The sequence below is a fragment of the Hippopotamus amphibius genome, chromosome 1 (assembly GCF_030028045.1).
Source record: "Hippopotamus amphibius kiboko isolate mHipAmp2 chromosome 1, mHipAmp2.hap2, whole genome shotgun sequence".
Lineage (NCBI taxonomy): Eukaryota > Metazoa > Chordata > Mammalia > Artiodactyla > Hippopotamidae > Hippopotamus > Hippopotamus amphibius.
Window position 1 is genome coordinate 25,272,520 of NC_080186.1, and position 15,610 is coordinate 25,288,129.

Genomic DNA, 15,610 nt, shown 5'->3' on the forward strand with positions numbered 1-15,610 from the left:
AAACAGTACAGTATTTACGAGGATACCGGGAAAGCTGGCGTTCAAAAACCTACCGTCAAAAGCTTCTATTTGAATACGGAAATTGAAGCCCTTGGGAGGGAAAAGAATGCCCAGTCACATAGCAAATTAGTGATGAAATTGGGACTGGAATATAGGTCTGATGCCCAGCCCAGTATTCTCTCCCTTGTCCTCAGAGTTCCTAGATAGTCGCAGCTGTTCCCAGCAGGAGGGAAGGGGTGGTGGCGGCGTGCAGGACAAAGCAGCCAGGCGCAAGGCTCTGGGAGCTGAATCACAGCGTCTGCATAATAGAAAAGAGACTGACGTGAGTACTTGTGCAGAATGACTGGCTCCTTTCGGACCTCCTGGGTCTGCGGCTCCGAGGACTAAGGCCCTATTGCATCTCGGGAGGTGGGGTCAGCCCCGGTGCATGGAGGGACGCGTAGTCCTTTCCCTCCCCCGCCTTCCCAACTCACCCGCCTAGGAGGCCGCCTTCGCTTCATCTTTCCCAACAAGCCCCGCGCGAGCGCCGGCTACTGATTGGCTGCGGCGCGAGCAGGCGGCTCTGCCGGCAGCAGTTATCCAGGGTTTCCGGTGCGAGGCCGGAGCGGGCGAAGCCGTCTGGGCGTCGGCGGTGGGGTGTGTACTGCGGCGGCTAGGGGAACGAGGCGAGCAGGGAGGTCTGTGGTCCCGGACGCTTCGGGCCGGTGCGGGGAATCGCTAGTATTCCGTGCGTAGGGCTCGGGCCGGGGGGCAGGGCTGAGGCCTGTGCGCATGCGCGGGCGGCGCGCGCGCGGCAGGAGGGCGCGCGGGGCGTGGGTGGCGGCGCGGGGGGGGAGGGGCGGGGCCCACGTGGGGCGTGGGGGGCGGGGAGGAACCGGGAACCGAGCGTCCCGCCACGTCAGTCCCGGGCCCAGAGCCTATCCCGCGCGTGGCCTGTGGTGAGGGGGCCGTGTTGTGCCGGGAAGTGGCTTCAGGAAAAGGGAGGCCTCCCCTCCCTCGCTCCTGGGCACACCAGGCGCCCCTGACCGGCCAAAGACCGGGAGGACCGCCAGCTCCCTCCGGGGAAGGCCGGCCGTTTTGTTTCAAGACGCTTTGCGCGCCCGGTGTTGGGATTTCTCATCCAGGCTGCGAAGAATTTTAAAGTCTGGAAAATAGCAAGTGTGTGTGTTTCTATAGGATCTGCTCCTCACCTAACATTGCAAACCACAATGAAGAACCAAGACAAAAAGAATGGGGCTGCCAAGCAATCAGGCAACACTTCCAACCCAAAAAACACCCCGGGGCAGCCGGAAGCAGGACCAGAGGGAGCCCAGGGGCGGCCCAGACAGTCGGCTCCTGCGACAGAAGCTGAAGGTTCCACCAGCCAGGCGTCAGGGAAGGCCGAGGGTGTGTGCCAGCTCTGCTTTTCCAGCGGGCAGGGGGAGGAGTCTGCGGTGCGCCGGTCTGGCTTCTGGAGTGAGAGGCCAAGGCCCCTGTTTACCCAGCAAGGAGGAGACGTGGAATGAGAGGAGTGTGTGCAGCCCCCACCCGGCGCCGGGGAGTCGGTAGAGCCTCCCACTCTAAGCACAGGGACAGAACTCTGACAGCATTAAGTCCGGTTGGCAGCCAAACGAGACACGCAACCAGCACATCCAGGTTGCAGACACCTCATTCCCCAGTGGGTAACTGCTGTTTATATTTGAGGCATTTCTGGAACTTTTTTTTCCCCCTCAGAGAAGGAAGGATTTATTACGTGCAGCAGCTAAGGAGAACACTTCCTTTCCTAAAGCAGTGTCTCCTTTGGAAGTTTTTTGTTTTGCGCCAGTGGATTGTGGGATCTTAGTTCCCCAACTAGGGGTTGGACTTGGGCCCCCTGCAATGGAAGCGTGGAGTCCTAACCACTGAACTGCCAGGGAATTCTCTGGAACTGTGTCAATAGCAAGAGGTGACATGGGCAGGAAGGAGAAAGGGATGGACTACATGTAGAGTTCCTGCTGCGTGATGCCACCCCTGTGTGTTTGGATGGTCTACTTGATTTATACTGACAAGCATGGTTGGGCGGTGGTGAGAAATAGTTACATCGTTTGTTTTGTAGGGTAATAAACATAGGTTTAGCGAAGTTAGACAACATTTAACCCAAACCAGTACATTTGGGCCTGAAAAATCCCAACCAGTGGCATACCCATCTTATTTCCCTCTTTGCCCCTCGTCCTCTCCTGCTGTAGGAGCACAAGCCAAGACTGCTCAGTCTGGGGCCCTCCGTGATGTCTCTGAGGAGCTGAGCCGCCAGTTGGAAGACATCCTTAGTACATACTGCGTGGACAACAATCAGGGGGGTCCAGGTGAGGATGGGGCACAGGGTGAGCCTGCTGAACCCGAAGATGCAGAGAAGTCCCGGACCTATGCCTCGAGGAATGGGGAGCCTGAGCCAGAGACCCCAGTAGTCAATGGTGAGAAGGAGACTTCCAAGGGGGAGCCGGGCACAGACGAGATCCGGGCAAGTGACGAGGTCGTAGACCGAGACCACCGAAGGCCACAGGAGAAGAAGAAAGCCAAGGGTCTGGGTGAGCAGAGGGCAGCTGCTTGTGAGGCTTGTGAGGGGAGGGAGTTGGACCTGATGTTTCTGGGCTAGCTACCTCTGCCAGAAGTCAGAGGAAACCCTACTTCCAGAGCTGCCAGTCAAGCTACATAGTTTAATCAAAGCCGGGGTAGTGAGGCCATAGCATAGAGGTATGCAGGTTATTCACCACACAAGGGCTTTTGGCCTTGGGAGCAAGCAGGAACCAAAGTCCAACGTATTCTGTTTGAGAAGATGGAAAGCAGGAGCCCTGAGTAGACAGCCCTGTGCCAGCTAGCACCATTTCTAACTTGCTGTGTGACCTTGGGCAAGACCTTTCTCCTCTCTGGTTTTTAGTTTTCACTTCTCTACACAGTAAGAGAATTAGAGTAGACCAGGGTTGAAAACTCAAATAAGCCAAGCTAGCCAGAGGGCCCCATGAGACCAAGAGAATGCCTCCTTTATCCGAAGGCTTGACTGCCACCTGGTCCCAGTGACTTGATAGCACGTAAAAACTGGACCTGGCTTTTTTTTTTTTTTATGCCAGAAATCTGGAGTTAATTCTGTGAAATCTCTAGATTTTAACAGTTGGCAACTAATATGATAGAAGCCAGACAGAACCCATCTGTGGGTTGGATTCGGCCTGTGTGCTAACGATTTGCATTCTCTGCATTGATCTCTCAGAGCCTCGCCAGGTTGACACTTCAGGAGCCTGGCGCAGGGCTCTGTATTGTGGCCCTCTCTTTGACACAGGCACAGGGGAGTCACTTGGGTGGGGATGGAGAGTCAGTGTGTGTCAAAGAATCGAAGGTGGTATTATACCCACATTGTTACTCCCCCGCCCCTTACACGTGTCCTAATTTAAAGAAGGTTTTCTTGGTTATTTCAATCTTGGAATCAAATATTGAAAGGTATTGAAGGGGGAAGATAGTCATTTTTAAAGTGCAGTGTTGGCTGCCTCTGTTGGCTGGAGTGCAGTGTTCTTAAGGAGACCTATTCCTCTTGCGTCCTTCCTCTTTCAGAAGGGCCTTCCTTGCGTTGAAACAGCACCGAGTTCACCTTTCTTTCACCTGTAGGTAGAACAGGCAGTTTTCTTTCTTCCACTCCTGGTGCTCACCACAGGGATTTCACAGAGACTTAGTCATTCATTTAATACGTATTTGTTGAGCGTGTCCTCTGTGGTGGGCGCTGGGTAAGCAGAACTGAGTGGGTCCCAGCACTCACGAAGCACGCAGGTGAGCAGGGAAGGCAGCCAGTTCAGCAAACAGAAATATAAAGTGTGATAGGGGAGGGCTGCCTCGAGGCAGAAGAGTGGGCCCAGACATGAAGCGGGCCCCCAGAGAAGGGGGCACATGCCTTTGCTCCCTGTGCTTTACAGGAAAGGAGATCACATTACTGATGCAGACGTTGAACACGCTGAGTACCCCGGAGGAGAAGCTCGCGGCTCTGTGCAAGAAGTATGCTGAGCTGGTCAGTTCTCCCCCTTCTCCTCGCACCCTTCCTGACCTGGGAGGTCAGCACATTTTTAATTACTCCAAATTGCATTATATTTCTCCCATACAGTGCTGAATAGGCTCATGGGAGGGAACCTGAGCTAGGAGAGGACAGGGTCCAAGGAGGAGGTGAAGGTCTGTGAGGCCAGGGAGCCAGAACGATTACCTGTTGATGATGAAAGGCCAACTTGATATTAGGAATCATATTGAGAAGAGAAATGGTGAACCAGGCTCTGTTTCTGAGTATAAGGAGAGGGGTAGCAGGTGGGCTCATGGGAGGGCACGGGTGCCCCGAGAGTTGGGGAAATGTCATGGTGTGAGAGCCTTGCGAGCTTTGAAACTGGAGTCAGAGCTCGGAGAGAAGCTGGCATCTGCTGGCAGTGTGCCTCTGCTTGTCCTCAGCATCCGTTTCTGTATCCTTGAGATAGGGCCCTTGGAGTTATAGGGGACAGTGTGTGCAGCACCCTCATAGTGTCCGCACTGAGCTGTGGTGGCTGGAGTCAGGGCAGCTCAGGAAACCCTGGGTCCCCACAGGGCGAGCTCCACGGGGCTCTTACCTCCCGTCCCTGTCCCCAGCTGGAGGAGCACCGGAACTCCCAGAAGCAGATGAAGCTCCTGCAGAAGAAGCAGAGCCAGCTGGTGCAGGAGAAGGACCACCTGCGCAGCGAGCACAGCAAGGCTGTCCTGGCCCGCAGCAAACTCGAGAGCCTGTGCCGTGAGCTGCAGCGCCACAACCGCTCCCTCAAGGTGGGCCACCGCTTTCCCTGACCTCACTTGTCTTTGATGGCTTTCCGCCTAAGAGTGGCACAGGCTTTCGGCATAGAAGGAGATTTCCGCAATGATGCTGTACCTTAGAGAGCTTCTTGTAACCATTTGACGTGCACTTGTATTAGATGAGGTAAAGGCTAAGGTGCTGAAGGAACCCAGATGCAGGGCTTCAGGTTTCTCCATCCCAGAGTAGTCCGAGGTGAGCAGCTCTTCTCCCGGAGTCACTGGGGCGTTTCTCCTTTCTCTACTTCTCCTAAGGTGGCGTCAGTCTGGTTAAGGCCTGGTCACTACTGTGATCTCCAGATTGTTTTTGTATACGTATCCTTTATATTTCTTTAAAAGTTTGCCTCAGTAAATATATCAATATTTTGCAGCTTGTTTTGCTCAATTTATTTTTTAAAACATTACAAATTTAATATAAATGTAACAGAAGTCTAACAAATCAAAGGTAATTGTTGTCCACCCTCCTTGACCCTAGTCACAGCAGAAACTAATGGGAAGTAAATCTACTTGTATGTAAGTTTAGGTACAGCCTTCTAACTTTTCTGTCTACGTATAAAATCTTACATAAAGTTTTTTAATGAAAGTATCATACGTGTACTGTTCCATAGCCTGTTCCATTTTCTCACTTTACGCAGTGCCGTAACTTTCCCGGTCACTTTATATGAGCCTGGCTCATTCTTCTTAACAGCATCGTTGTATGGATGTACTGCATTTGCTCAGTACCCTAGTTAATGTGTTTTGTGTTGTCTCGAGTTTTTCACTGTCTCGTATATAGAGCTACAGTGAAAATTCTTGTTATATATATCCCTGGCTAATTACATAGAATTTATCCATAGATAAATCTCAGAAGTGAAATGTCTGGGCCAAAGAGTATGCAAATTTTAAATTGTAATAGATTTTGCCAGATTACCTTCCCACCAGCAGGGTCTGAGTGCCAAATTCTGCACAAGCCTGCCCACCCTATTGGGAGAGAACATCCCTGAACTTGTGGGGGAGCCCTGTGAGGCTGGCCAGGGGGCAGTGGATGATGGGGCTGGGGCTGACTTCTCTGCCCAGGAAGAAGGTGTGCAGCGGGCCCGGGAGGAGGAGGAGAAACGCAAGGAGGTGACCTCGCACTTCCAGGTGACACTGAATGACATCCAGCTGCAGATGGAGCAGCACAATGAGCGCAACTCCAAGCTGCGCCAGGAGAACGTGGAGCTGGCTGAGCGGCTCAAGAAGCTGATTGAGCAGTACGAGCTGCGGGAGGAGGTGAGGGCTCCAGGGGGCTGTGGAGTCTGGGCGGGCGCCGGCGCCAGGCAGTGCCTTCCAGCCTTCCTCCCTGGGGGAGGGGAGTGACATTGTACATCCTCATGTAGGTGAGGAACTGAGGTGATGAGGGGAGACTTGCCTGTGGCCATACAGTCATGGGCCCATGGCACCTCGTCCAAAATGGTAGGGCCAGTTGTCTTTAGAAATGAGAACTGTCCACGTTTTAGACTGGAGTTATGTTCATGGACTGGGTATTACATAGCACCTGCAGCAGGGCATTGTGGCAGCACTACCAAAACAGGTACATTAATGTTTATGCAATTAAACTTCTGAGTAGTCTAACCTAGGTTTATAATTAACCTTATCTGCTTACTTAGGACAATTCCAGTTTTCAGAGTATTTTAAAATTTAGAATCACAGGGTAGGAGCTGGAACTGTGTTCAGTGATTGACTCCAGGGGCTGTGTCCTCTGATTACTTGCTGCTTTGCTGCCCCTGCCACCTGAAAGGGCCGGATATCACTCCCTTGGCTGGTGTTGGCTGCTGCCTCAGGCGTTCGAATCCCTCTCTTTGGGTCCCCACATGCCAGTCACTTGGCTGTTCCGGGCTTCTGTTTCTTTGTTGTGAACAGGGAGATTGGCAGCTACCTTACAGGGCTGGACCAGGCCCCTTCCTAGACCCCGGGCTGTGGTGATGGGTGGGATGGGCAAGACCCTGCCTTCTTGGGCTCATAGTCCGGTGTAGTGATCATGTGTGTGCAGGGCCTGCAGGGGCCTCCCCTGACCCACCTCCTCTTTTCCTGTGCTTCATCTTCTGGGAATAAGGCTGGTTTGAGGGGAGCTGGTTTGGTTCTTGTGCCTCAGCACTGAGAGACGTGGAGGCTTCCTGAGCCACCAGAGTGAGGCACCTACTTTAAGAAGCTGAGGCCCCTCTTCCTCTTCCCTCTCCTTTCCCTCTGGTACTCCCCGTGGGACTGGAGGTGTACCCTGTCCCCAGTCAGATTTAGGCACTCCCATCCTGCCCCCTGAGCCTCCAGGCCTTAGATCACAGGTGACTGAAATTCATCATGTCCCACGCTAGACTTGTCTCAAAGCCACCTTCTCTTCCCCCATCCAAAAAATACATTCAGTTCTCCACCTCCCTGTTTTCAGTTGCTTTGACCTTTGAAGTAGCACTCAAGTCCTTCACCTTCTCTCTGTAACTTTTCTCACCTGGTCCCAGTTCCCAGGGCTCCTCCAGCAGTTAGGATAGCCATTCCTTGGGATCCACACATGGTAGTCTTCACCTACAGATATAGCAGGTCTCTGCCAACTGAGCTGAGTAAGCTGTCACGTTGGTAGAGATGTTGTGTTTGCCCTCTCTTCCCATTTACAAGGGGGTTGGGCTGCAAAATGAGGGTTGTTGGTCCAATGGAGTAATCTTTCTTGAGGCTGGAGATTTGAGTGTATTTATTACTTGACTTCCTGGGAGCTGATCTCATCCTTAAACCCCTGTGTTCACACTAGACTGACTTAGTGGGAAAGACATAAGGTGAGGTTGGGAAATAGACCTTCCAGGGACTTAGGGCCCACGTCCTATGGGACACATGGAAGTCCAGCATGTCAGACTGAAGTAGGAGGCAGGTGGTGCCCTGGTCTCTGCACATAGGGCATCCCTGTAGCCACTGGGCCTCCCCGAGAAAGGGAGCTCCTGACAGATGACCCCTCCCGTGATGTTTTCCTGCAGCACATTGACAAAGTCTTCAAACACAAGGACCTGCAGCAGCAACTGGTGGACGCCAAGCTCCAGCAGACCCAGGAGATGCTGAAGGAGGCAGAGGAGAGGCACCAGCGGGAGAAGGATTTTGTGAGGCTCAGGCCCCAAGGGTGGGAGGTTCTAGGAGGAGGTAGGTTGGGTTCTGACTCAGTTCATAGTCAGGTTAGTATGGGAGAGGTTGCTGTCTGGTCATACCAGGGCACTGCTAACTCAGACACTAGTCTGAGAGCAGGAAGCCTCAGTGGGTTATGGTGCATGTGGCTAAAAAAATCCAAACGTGGCTGCTAGGGGCTTCTGATGGGATCTGGGGTCCTGTCTCGGAAATAGCTCCTCAAAGAGGCTGTGGAGTCCCAGAGGATGTGTGAGCTGATGAAGCAGCAGGAGACCCACCTGAAACAGCAGGTGAGACTCTATAGCCTCCCCCTGTGCCTTTGTGGTCCCCACGCTGAGCCCCATCCTGGGGGGAGGGAAATGGAACCCTCCTTCTAGGACCACCTTGACTCCTGTGTGACCTTGCTGAGCCTTTGTTCTCTCTGGACCTACCCAGCACCTGTGTGGTGGTGACCTGGTGGCTAGGTGAGCTCGAAGGACTCCATTCCTAGTTAGAAGTGTTGTGCTGCTTTTGGGGAGGCGGGGACAGAATGGGTGGTTTTAATTACGTAAATTAGATTTCATTCTGGAAGAAAAGTTTGGAAACAAACGTAAAGGAAAATACAGGTCACCCCAAATGCTACTTTATAAGCTTAACATTTTAGATTATATCCTTCCAAATATGTGGTTTTTGTTTTGGTTTAAAGAAAACTGATAACAATTGTTGGGTCAAAGGGCCAAGGGTGAGTCTGAGTGTGTTGACCAGAAGTGCCCTCCAGAGAACTCCAGTCTTATTTGTGGGCTTCTCTTTCACCCAGCTTGCCCTTTACACGGAGAAATTTGAAGAGTTCCAGAACACTCTTTCCAAAAGCAGTGAGGTGTTCACCACATTCAAGCAGGAGATGGAAAAGGTAACAGTTGTCCAGACTGGGCGTGGCTGCAGGGGCACAAGGGGCTTCCCTCAGAATTGATCCCTGGGCCTGCCTTCAGGAAGCCCCCATCCCCGGAGTGCTTCACAAGGAGCTGTTTACAGTAATAGTGTGATTGAGACCATAAGGAGGGTATGGGTGGACCCTGTTTAACTGGAGACACCCTGGGGTGGTACAGAAGGCATTGACTGCACCCAGTAATACCTTGCCCCCTTGGGACCGTTCCCCCACTTCGGAGACACAGATGCACAGACAGCCTGGCCCCCTGACCATTTCCTTCTATGTGTCACATAACCCAGATGACTAAGAAGATCAAGAAGCTGGAAAAAGAAACCACCATGTACCGGTCCCGGTGGGAGAGCAGCAACAAGGCCCTGCTTGAGATGGCTGAGGAGGTGGGCCGGGTGTGACCTGCACCTGGGGCTGGGGGTGTGCGGCAGTGGAGTACTGGGCCCTTTCCTGTACGTTCTACCGAGAAGTGATGCTGCTAGCACGAGGTGGAGCTGGGATTCACGTACACGTCTGTCCAAGTCCAAAGGCATTGTCAGCTGTCTCCCCAAGGGTGATGGTGAGCTTAGTGATGGGTCTATAGTGGAAGCAAAGAGAGCAGATGGAAGAAAGGAGCAGGAGAAAACGGGGTGCCAGTGATGCACGTGGCTGCGTGCAGAGTTGCCCAAATAATTTGATTTTGTGGCTTGAGATGTAGGAGGAGAAAGTAATGGATGGAGAGGCTGCTGCGTGCCAGACCCTGCTGAGTGTTCAGATATACCAGTTCATTGAGCTTTCTTGAGAACTATCAGGGTGAAATTAGTAGTCAGTTTAACAGATAAGGCAGGAGGCTCAAAAGCCAAGTACTTTGTTAAGGCCATCTGGTGGATAAACAGAGGAATCCGTTGTCTCCGAGACATGCCCCTTCCCTACGCCACACTGACCCCAGCCAACAGCCAAGTCTTAGCATGAACCAGGACCGTTTACTCAAAAGGCGCTGGCTTTTGACTCTGGTCTGTGCCCAGCGTTGTTAAAGTGTGAATGTTTTCGACCAAGTGGCAGTGTTGGGTGGGGGGTTGATGACATGGAACTGAAGGCCCCATTTCTCTCCCTAGAAAACACTTCGGGACAAAGAGCTGGAGGGCCTGCAGGTAAAAATCCAGCGGCTGGAGAAGCTGTGCCGAGCACTGCAGTCAGAGCGCAATGACCTGAACAAGAGGGTGCAGGACCTGATTGCTGGTGGCCAGGCTCCACTCCCTGACAGCGGCCCTGAGCGAAGTCCAGAGGCTGCCAATACCTCCAAGGAACAGGGTGGCGAGGGGCCCAGGGTCCAAGCACCTAGCTCCCCAAGGGCCACAGAAGCCCCTTGCTGCCCCAGAGCACCGAGCACGGAAGCATCAGGCCAAACAGGGCCCCAGGAACCCGCCTCCATCACCGCCTAGGGAGCCTGTGCCAGGGGGCACGCTGGGAAGGGAGCAAGCAGCCCAGCCAGGCCTGGCCCATGCGAGGCTCCCACCCCTGAAGCCCAGGTGCTCTGACCTGGTTGGCATCTGACTCTGCAATTTTGGATTTTGTGGGTCAGTTTTACATACATATGGTATATGTGCAAGGCCTCATACATTTATATCTGTAAGTGTAAAATGGGCTTGCATCGGAGGTGGGGGTGTGTACAGGTGAAGTCAGTGGCTCTTATGTGAGCAGAAGAATCTTAGAGCTGTCGTCTATGGCTGCCATCACAGTAAGCTGGCAGGACAAATGACTTGAGCATTTCCCTGCCCGATTTGAGGCTCAGCCCTTCCCTCCCTGCCCTTCAGGGCTCATAACAGGTGACACACCCAGGCCATGACTGTGTTCCTGTTAGCGGGACGTGGGCACCTCTGGCTCTCCTAGCTCACCTGGAAGCTCCTTTGCTTCTCTTGACTTGGAAAAGGGGTGGCCAGGCAGAGCTTCGACAGGGCACTCGGAGCCCGCGATCAGACTGCTTCCCTGCCTAGGCCAAGGGACCTGGAGTATGTTCTGTGCGGGATGATGTGCTGGTAGGGAGCCCCTCAGGCACCGCTTCCCCTGCGCTCTGGCGGTGCCAGGACCAGGCCAGTGACGCGTCGCAGTAGCCTTATCATTCACAGGTGCCTCTCTAGCCTGCACACATGATTGACGCGATCACCCAAAGGATTCTTTCTGAAGGTTTTTGGGTTTTGTTTTGTTTCCTTTGTTTTTGTTTTGTTTTGCACATGATAGTGTTTGTTTTGAGGATCTTCTGAGGAAGAAGGGGTGCTATAGCGGTGGTGGCTGGGTTCCTGGCCTCCAGTGCCCCACCCCCCTCACCACCTCACCTGGCACCTTTGCCGTGTTGGTGCTCAGGTTTGATGAAATCAGATTGTTTATAGTAAAAGAAAGGAAAGGGCTTCTGATGGCTTGGCCACAAGCTTACCTGTGGCTTCAGTCTTGGGAGGCCACCGCTGATGCCATCACCACTGTCTGCATGCAGCAGTTGCTGGGCCCCAGGTCCAGCTGTCCCCTTGGCTTTATGAGTCTTTCTGCTTCGTAAACCCACACCGCTAACGTGCAGTCTTGAGGTTTGCCTTGATTTTGTTGCCCAAGTAATAAGAGCTGAGGTATGTCCCCCTTGACATCCCACTTCTTCCTGTGTAGGAGCCCCCAGCTCTTGTCTGACAGCTAATGGGTAAGAATGAGACTCAGCCATTGACTGAGAGCTGGAAGTCTATAAAGTAGCTGCGGGTAGTTGTGTCTGTTTCTTCTCTACCCCCACTCCCAGCCTTCATACATGCTACCCTACGCTCTGAAAGTCCTGCTGGTTGCAGATTTGCCAGAGTATTAGCCAGTGTTTGTATGGAACAATGTTCTGGAACAGCAGAGTAAGTCTTGGGTCAGGAGGCAGGGCTGCACTGGCTTTGGGGTCCTATAACCCCATCTCCAGCTGAGCCTCAGCTTCAGTGTAGCTGAGGGAGCCACAGACCAAGATGGGTCAGATGGTTGATTTTTTGCTTCTTGCTGTATTTCCTTGAAGTTAATTCATTATCTTATAGGTCCCTTCATCTTCCACAAATTGCCCACCCTTCAGCCCTTAACTTAAATCCCTCGGATAATTAGGTTCATGGAGAGTTAAGTGCTCCTGAATTATGTTAGGACTTGGACCAGAGATGGCAAATGTACGGCACAGCATTTCCCCTCTTCTCCCATGGGAGGTACCACTAATCTGTTTCAGAATATTTCCTGCTAAATCCCTGGTATATCCTCATTTCTCGAGATTCCCCCAGCAGCCAGTCTAAGTCTTGGGACCTATTTGCCATCCCTGGCCGAGACACTACTATGCTGAGGAACATAAGAGCTGCTTACCCCGTATGGGGTTTGCTGGGCTAAGGAAGCACAGGGAAGAGGCAGAGGTTTCTGCCTGCCCCCTTTCAAAGAGAGCAGGCAGGCCTGCAGTGGCCCACATGACTGACTGCCCCATTCCAGCTACCTCGTAAAGCCCGGAAGTGTTGGCGGGGAGGGGACTGTTGGAGCTCACTGTGGTGTGGGAAGTCACAGCCCTCAGACACCCAAGTCTAGCTGCTGTGGATCTACAGTGAGCAAGGTAGCCCCAGCTGTGCAGGGTAGAACCTCTGTTCTCAGCTCCAGTCTGTCTCTAGGCAACCAGGCCAGGCTATAGTTGGGGATCCCATTCTTGCTCTCTGTTGACCAAATTGTACCAGTCACTACAGCTGCTCCGCTTGCTCTGCTTTCCAAAGTCAGCCCAGGTTCCTGGGTGTTGCTCACACCAGCCAGGGCCCTGGGCCAAATGAAGAGGTGGGCTATCCATGAATGAAGGCCGGTTCCTCATTAGGGTAGGTCTCATGCCCGTGACCTCAGTTTTAGGACCAAGAGCTGTGTTGGTTTCTTAGATTGCTAGCTTTTCCTCCAGGGGACCACAGCAGGGGAGGCTCTGCTGGCAGTAATTTGTGTTCAGGGTCTTGTCCAGCTGAGAGCTTCGTGTAAACCAGATTCTGAGAGGTGTCAGCAGCACTTTTAAAAGATTTTGTTTTCCATGAGGTTTTTGGACCATGGGCTGCGCTCAGGCACTTTCTATAAGAGAATGTTATGTCTGTAAAGATGGTTATTTCCCCTCCTCCACCCCCATCCTGGTGGCCCTGCAGAGGGCTGACCAAAAGGCCAGTGGAGCTGCCCTGGTGTCTGTGGGGGAGGGCCGAGGCCTGCTGAGTTGGTTCTCCAGCTGCTGCTCCAGCCCTCCGACCTTGCACAGCACAGAGGAAGTCATCCTAGGGACAGCCAGGCATCTGTCGGGAAGGGGTGCTGCCTTCTGTCCCTGTAACTGCTTCCTTTATGGCCCAACCTGGCCATCCAGATTTGTTTGAAGCTGTGCTGACAGCTTTTTTTGTCCCGTTTTGGTATTCACAGCAGCCAGGGACTTGATTTTGATGTATTTTAAAACCACATTAAATAAAGAGTCTGTTGCCTTACTTTTTTCTCTCCTGACCTTCGTGGTCATTTGCTGCTTCTGGATCCATCCAGCCACTCTGATGTGTCCAGATCTGCCATGAAGCCTCTGGCTCTGCCCTGGTATCTTGCAACTTTCAGAGTGCTGCCCTGCCTTCCGGCAGTCACCACAGGCTCGGGATGCTGGCAAATTCACTTCAGCTGCCCGAGTGGAGTCCTTGGCAAATTTGGTGTGATGCTCATCATATATATATATCCAACCAAAAATTGCCCAGTCCTCTGTGGGTTCACAGGCTAGTGAGGGAGAAAGGTGCTTTTAGTTGGTTGTGCTATGGGAGCATAGAAGAGGTCCTGTTCCCTTCTGCAAGGGGATAGGGTTGGATCCTGAAAGGGCCTTAGGACCCAGAAGGCAAGTGGAAGTTTGCATTTAGTAAGGAAGTGGTTGACTTAGCAGTGCAGGTGCACGGGAAGCAATGAGGCAGGGGCCAGGTCACCATGAGCCTGTGTGCCAAGTTGAGGAATTTTGGCTAGATCCAGGGAGCAAAGGGAACCAGTGACGTTTAAATAGGAAATCACTCAGTGACTTCCCTTGTGGTCCAGTGGTAAAGAATCCTTCCAATGCAGGGGATGTGGCTTCAATCCCTGGTCAGGGAACTAAGATCCGACATGCCATGGGGCAGCTGAGCCTCTGTGCCGCTACTGAGCTCATGAACCTCAACAGGAGAGCCACAACTAAGAGAGCACCTGCACACCACAACTAGAGAATCCTGTGCACCGCAACAAAAGGTCCTGCGTGCTGCAACTAAGACCTGATGCAGGCATAGAAAATAAACATTAAAAAAAATAAATTGCTCGAGTCCATGAGGAAGGCAAAAAGCAAAGAGACCAGAGAGTTGGGATAGGCCAATGGAGGTCCAAATTAAGATGAGTAGACACTGTCATCACTGCCATTGGGGGCTGTCTGCCATGGGTAGCATCCTTTTGGCACTGGCCCACCCAAGGAAATACATGGGAACCTCCAGGTTCCTTTGAATTTGTGCATTCCATAACAGGGCCACAAACTGCACATAGTTCTTAGAATGGGCTGGTTTCTTACTCCTGTTTACCCACCCCAAGGCTAGGTATAAAAGTTGAGACTCCTGTAAGGGATACTTTCTACTGGTGGCCTCACCCAGCACCCTGTTCTCTGCCCCCACCCCCACCCCTGGCTGGTCTTGCACAAAAAATTATATATGAATGCTCCCCAAATGGCAGAGACAACTAAAGTGCTTTCCCCTCCAGGCCTCCATAGGCAGATGTGTCCACACTAGCTGTGACGGTTCCCTTAAAACCTATGCCCCTTCAAGCCAGGATCCTAATGGGTTGATATTTTTCTGTGCTGGCCACATTGGTTGGTTCCATTTAAACATCCTTTGGAGGGGGTCCAGGGAGACTGCCACAATTCTTGGAGCTCCAGATTAAAGCAGCTCTGAGAATAACTTTACCCTAGAGGTGCTCTTGAACTTTCTGCCACTTTCCTGGAGGAGCCTTTGTGCCACCCGCTAGCAGCTCCAGTAGAAGAGGAGAGGGACTTCCCAGCTGTCCCCTCCGCCTACCTATGCAGACCCCTCCCTCAGACCCTTGGTTGTTGAAGTCCTAAGTTAACGTCTCCCCTTCTGGAGCAGTCTAGGTGTTGGAAGCACCTGGGAAAGAGCCCCATTCAGGTGCCTCTGGAAAGCGTGCCCACCCCTCTGGAACTTGGTGAGGACTACGCCTGGGGAAACTGCTCCTGCCCAGTGGGAGGGGAAGGTAGGTGGGGTGGCTGTGCACTGGCCCTGGGGCAGTTATTTGAGACTGCAGGGCAGCCTCCTGTTGCATCAGATGCTTCTCTGGGGACCTGAGCTGGGAGCCTCTGCCAGGTCTTTTAATAGCTGCCCCATTGATCTGGCCTCCTGGGGCAGCACCAGCAGTGCTGGGTCAGACTCCATCAGGCACTCAGGTTTCCCTCCTGTGGGCTGGTGTCAAGCGCTGGGTAATCACACTGGTTTTACTCTGACCTGATGCTCCCCACACACGTATCCCTAGGCCCTGGGGGTGAGGAGAGGGTAGGCTCGGTCTTGTCATTTCATGAGTGCCTGAATTCAGTCCCCACCACGTACTAGCCAAGAGTGTCTGGGTGTTGTGGGGGAAGTGGTATTACCCTCAAAAGACTATTGTTGGGACTTCCCTGGTGGTCCAGAGCCTGGATTCAGCCCTTAATGAGGGAACTAGATCCCACATGCCAAAACTAACAGTTCGAATGGCGCAAGTAAGAGTGTGCATGCCGCAGCTAAAGCTCCTGCACGCTGTGCAAGGAAGAGAAGA

The 15,610-nt window shown here is 52.8% G+C and overlaps 1 protein-coding gene across 4 annotated transcripts; it reads left to right on the top strand.

Annotated features, from left to right (window-relative positions):
• The first annotated feature begins 538 nt into the window (after positions 1–538).
• On the top strand, positions 539–13,290 carry TXLNA (taxilin alpha). 4 transcript variants are annotated; one of them, XM_057703713.1, is made up of 11 exons: positions 539–636; positions 1,177–1,386; positions 2,205–2,543; positions 3,915–4,006; positions 4,606–4,776; positions 5,857–6,051; positions 7,776–7,895; positions 8,133–8,207; positions 8,714–8,806; positions 9,124–9,219; positions 9,928–13,290. In XM_057703713.1, exons 2-11 carry the CDS (start codon positions 1,209–1,211, stop codon positions 10,252–10,254), a joined length of 1,686 nt encoding a protein of 561 aa, XP_057559696.1. In that variant the 5' UTR covers positions 539–636; positions 1,177–1,208; the 3' UTR covers positions 10,255–13,290. The 4 variants fall into 4 exon arrangements, with proteins under 4 accessions (XP_057559696.1, XP_057559726.1, XP_057559706.1 ...); XM_057703743.1 differs by having other exon boundaries at positions 2,205–2,321; XM_057703723.1 differs by having other exon boundaries at positions 567–677.
• The last annotated feature ends 2,320 nt before the right edge of the window (positions 13,291–15,610 follow it).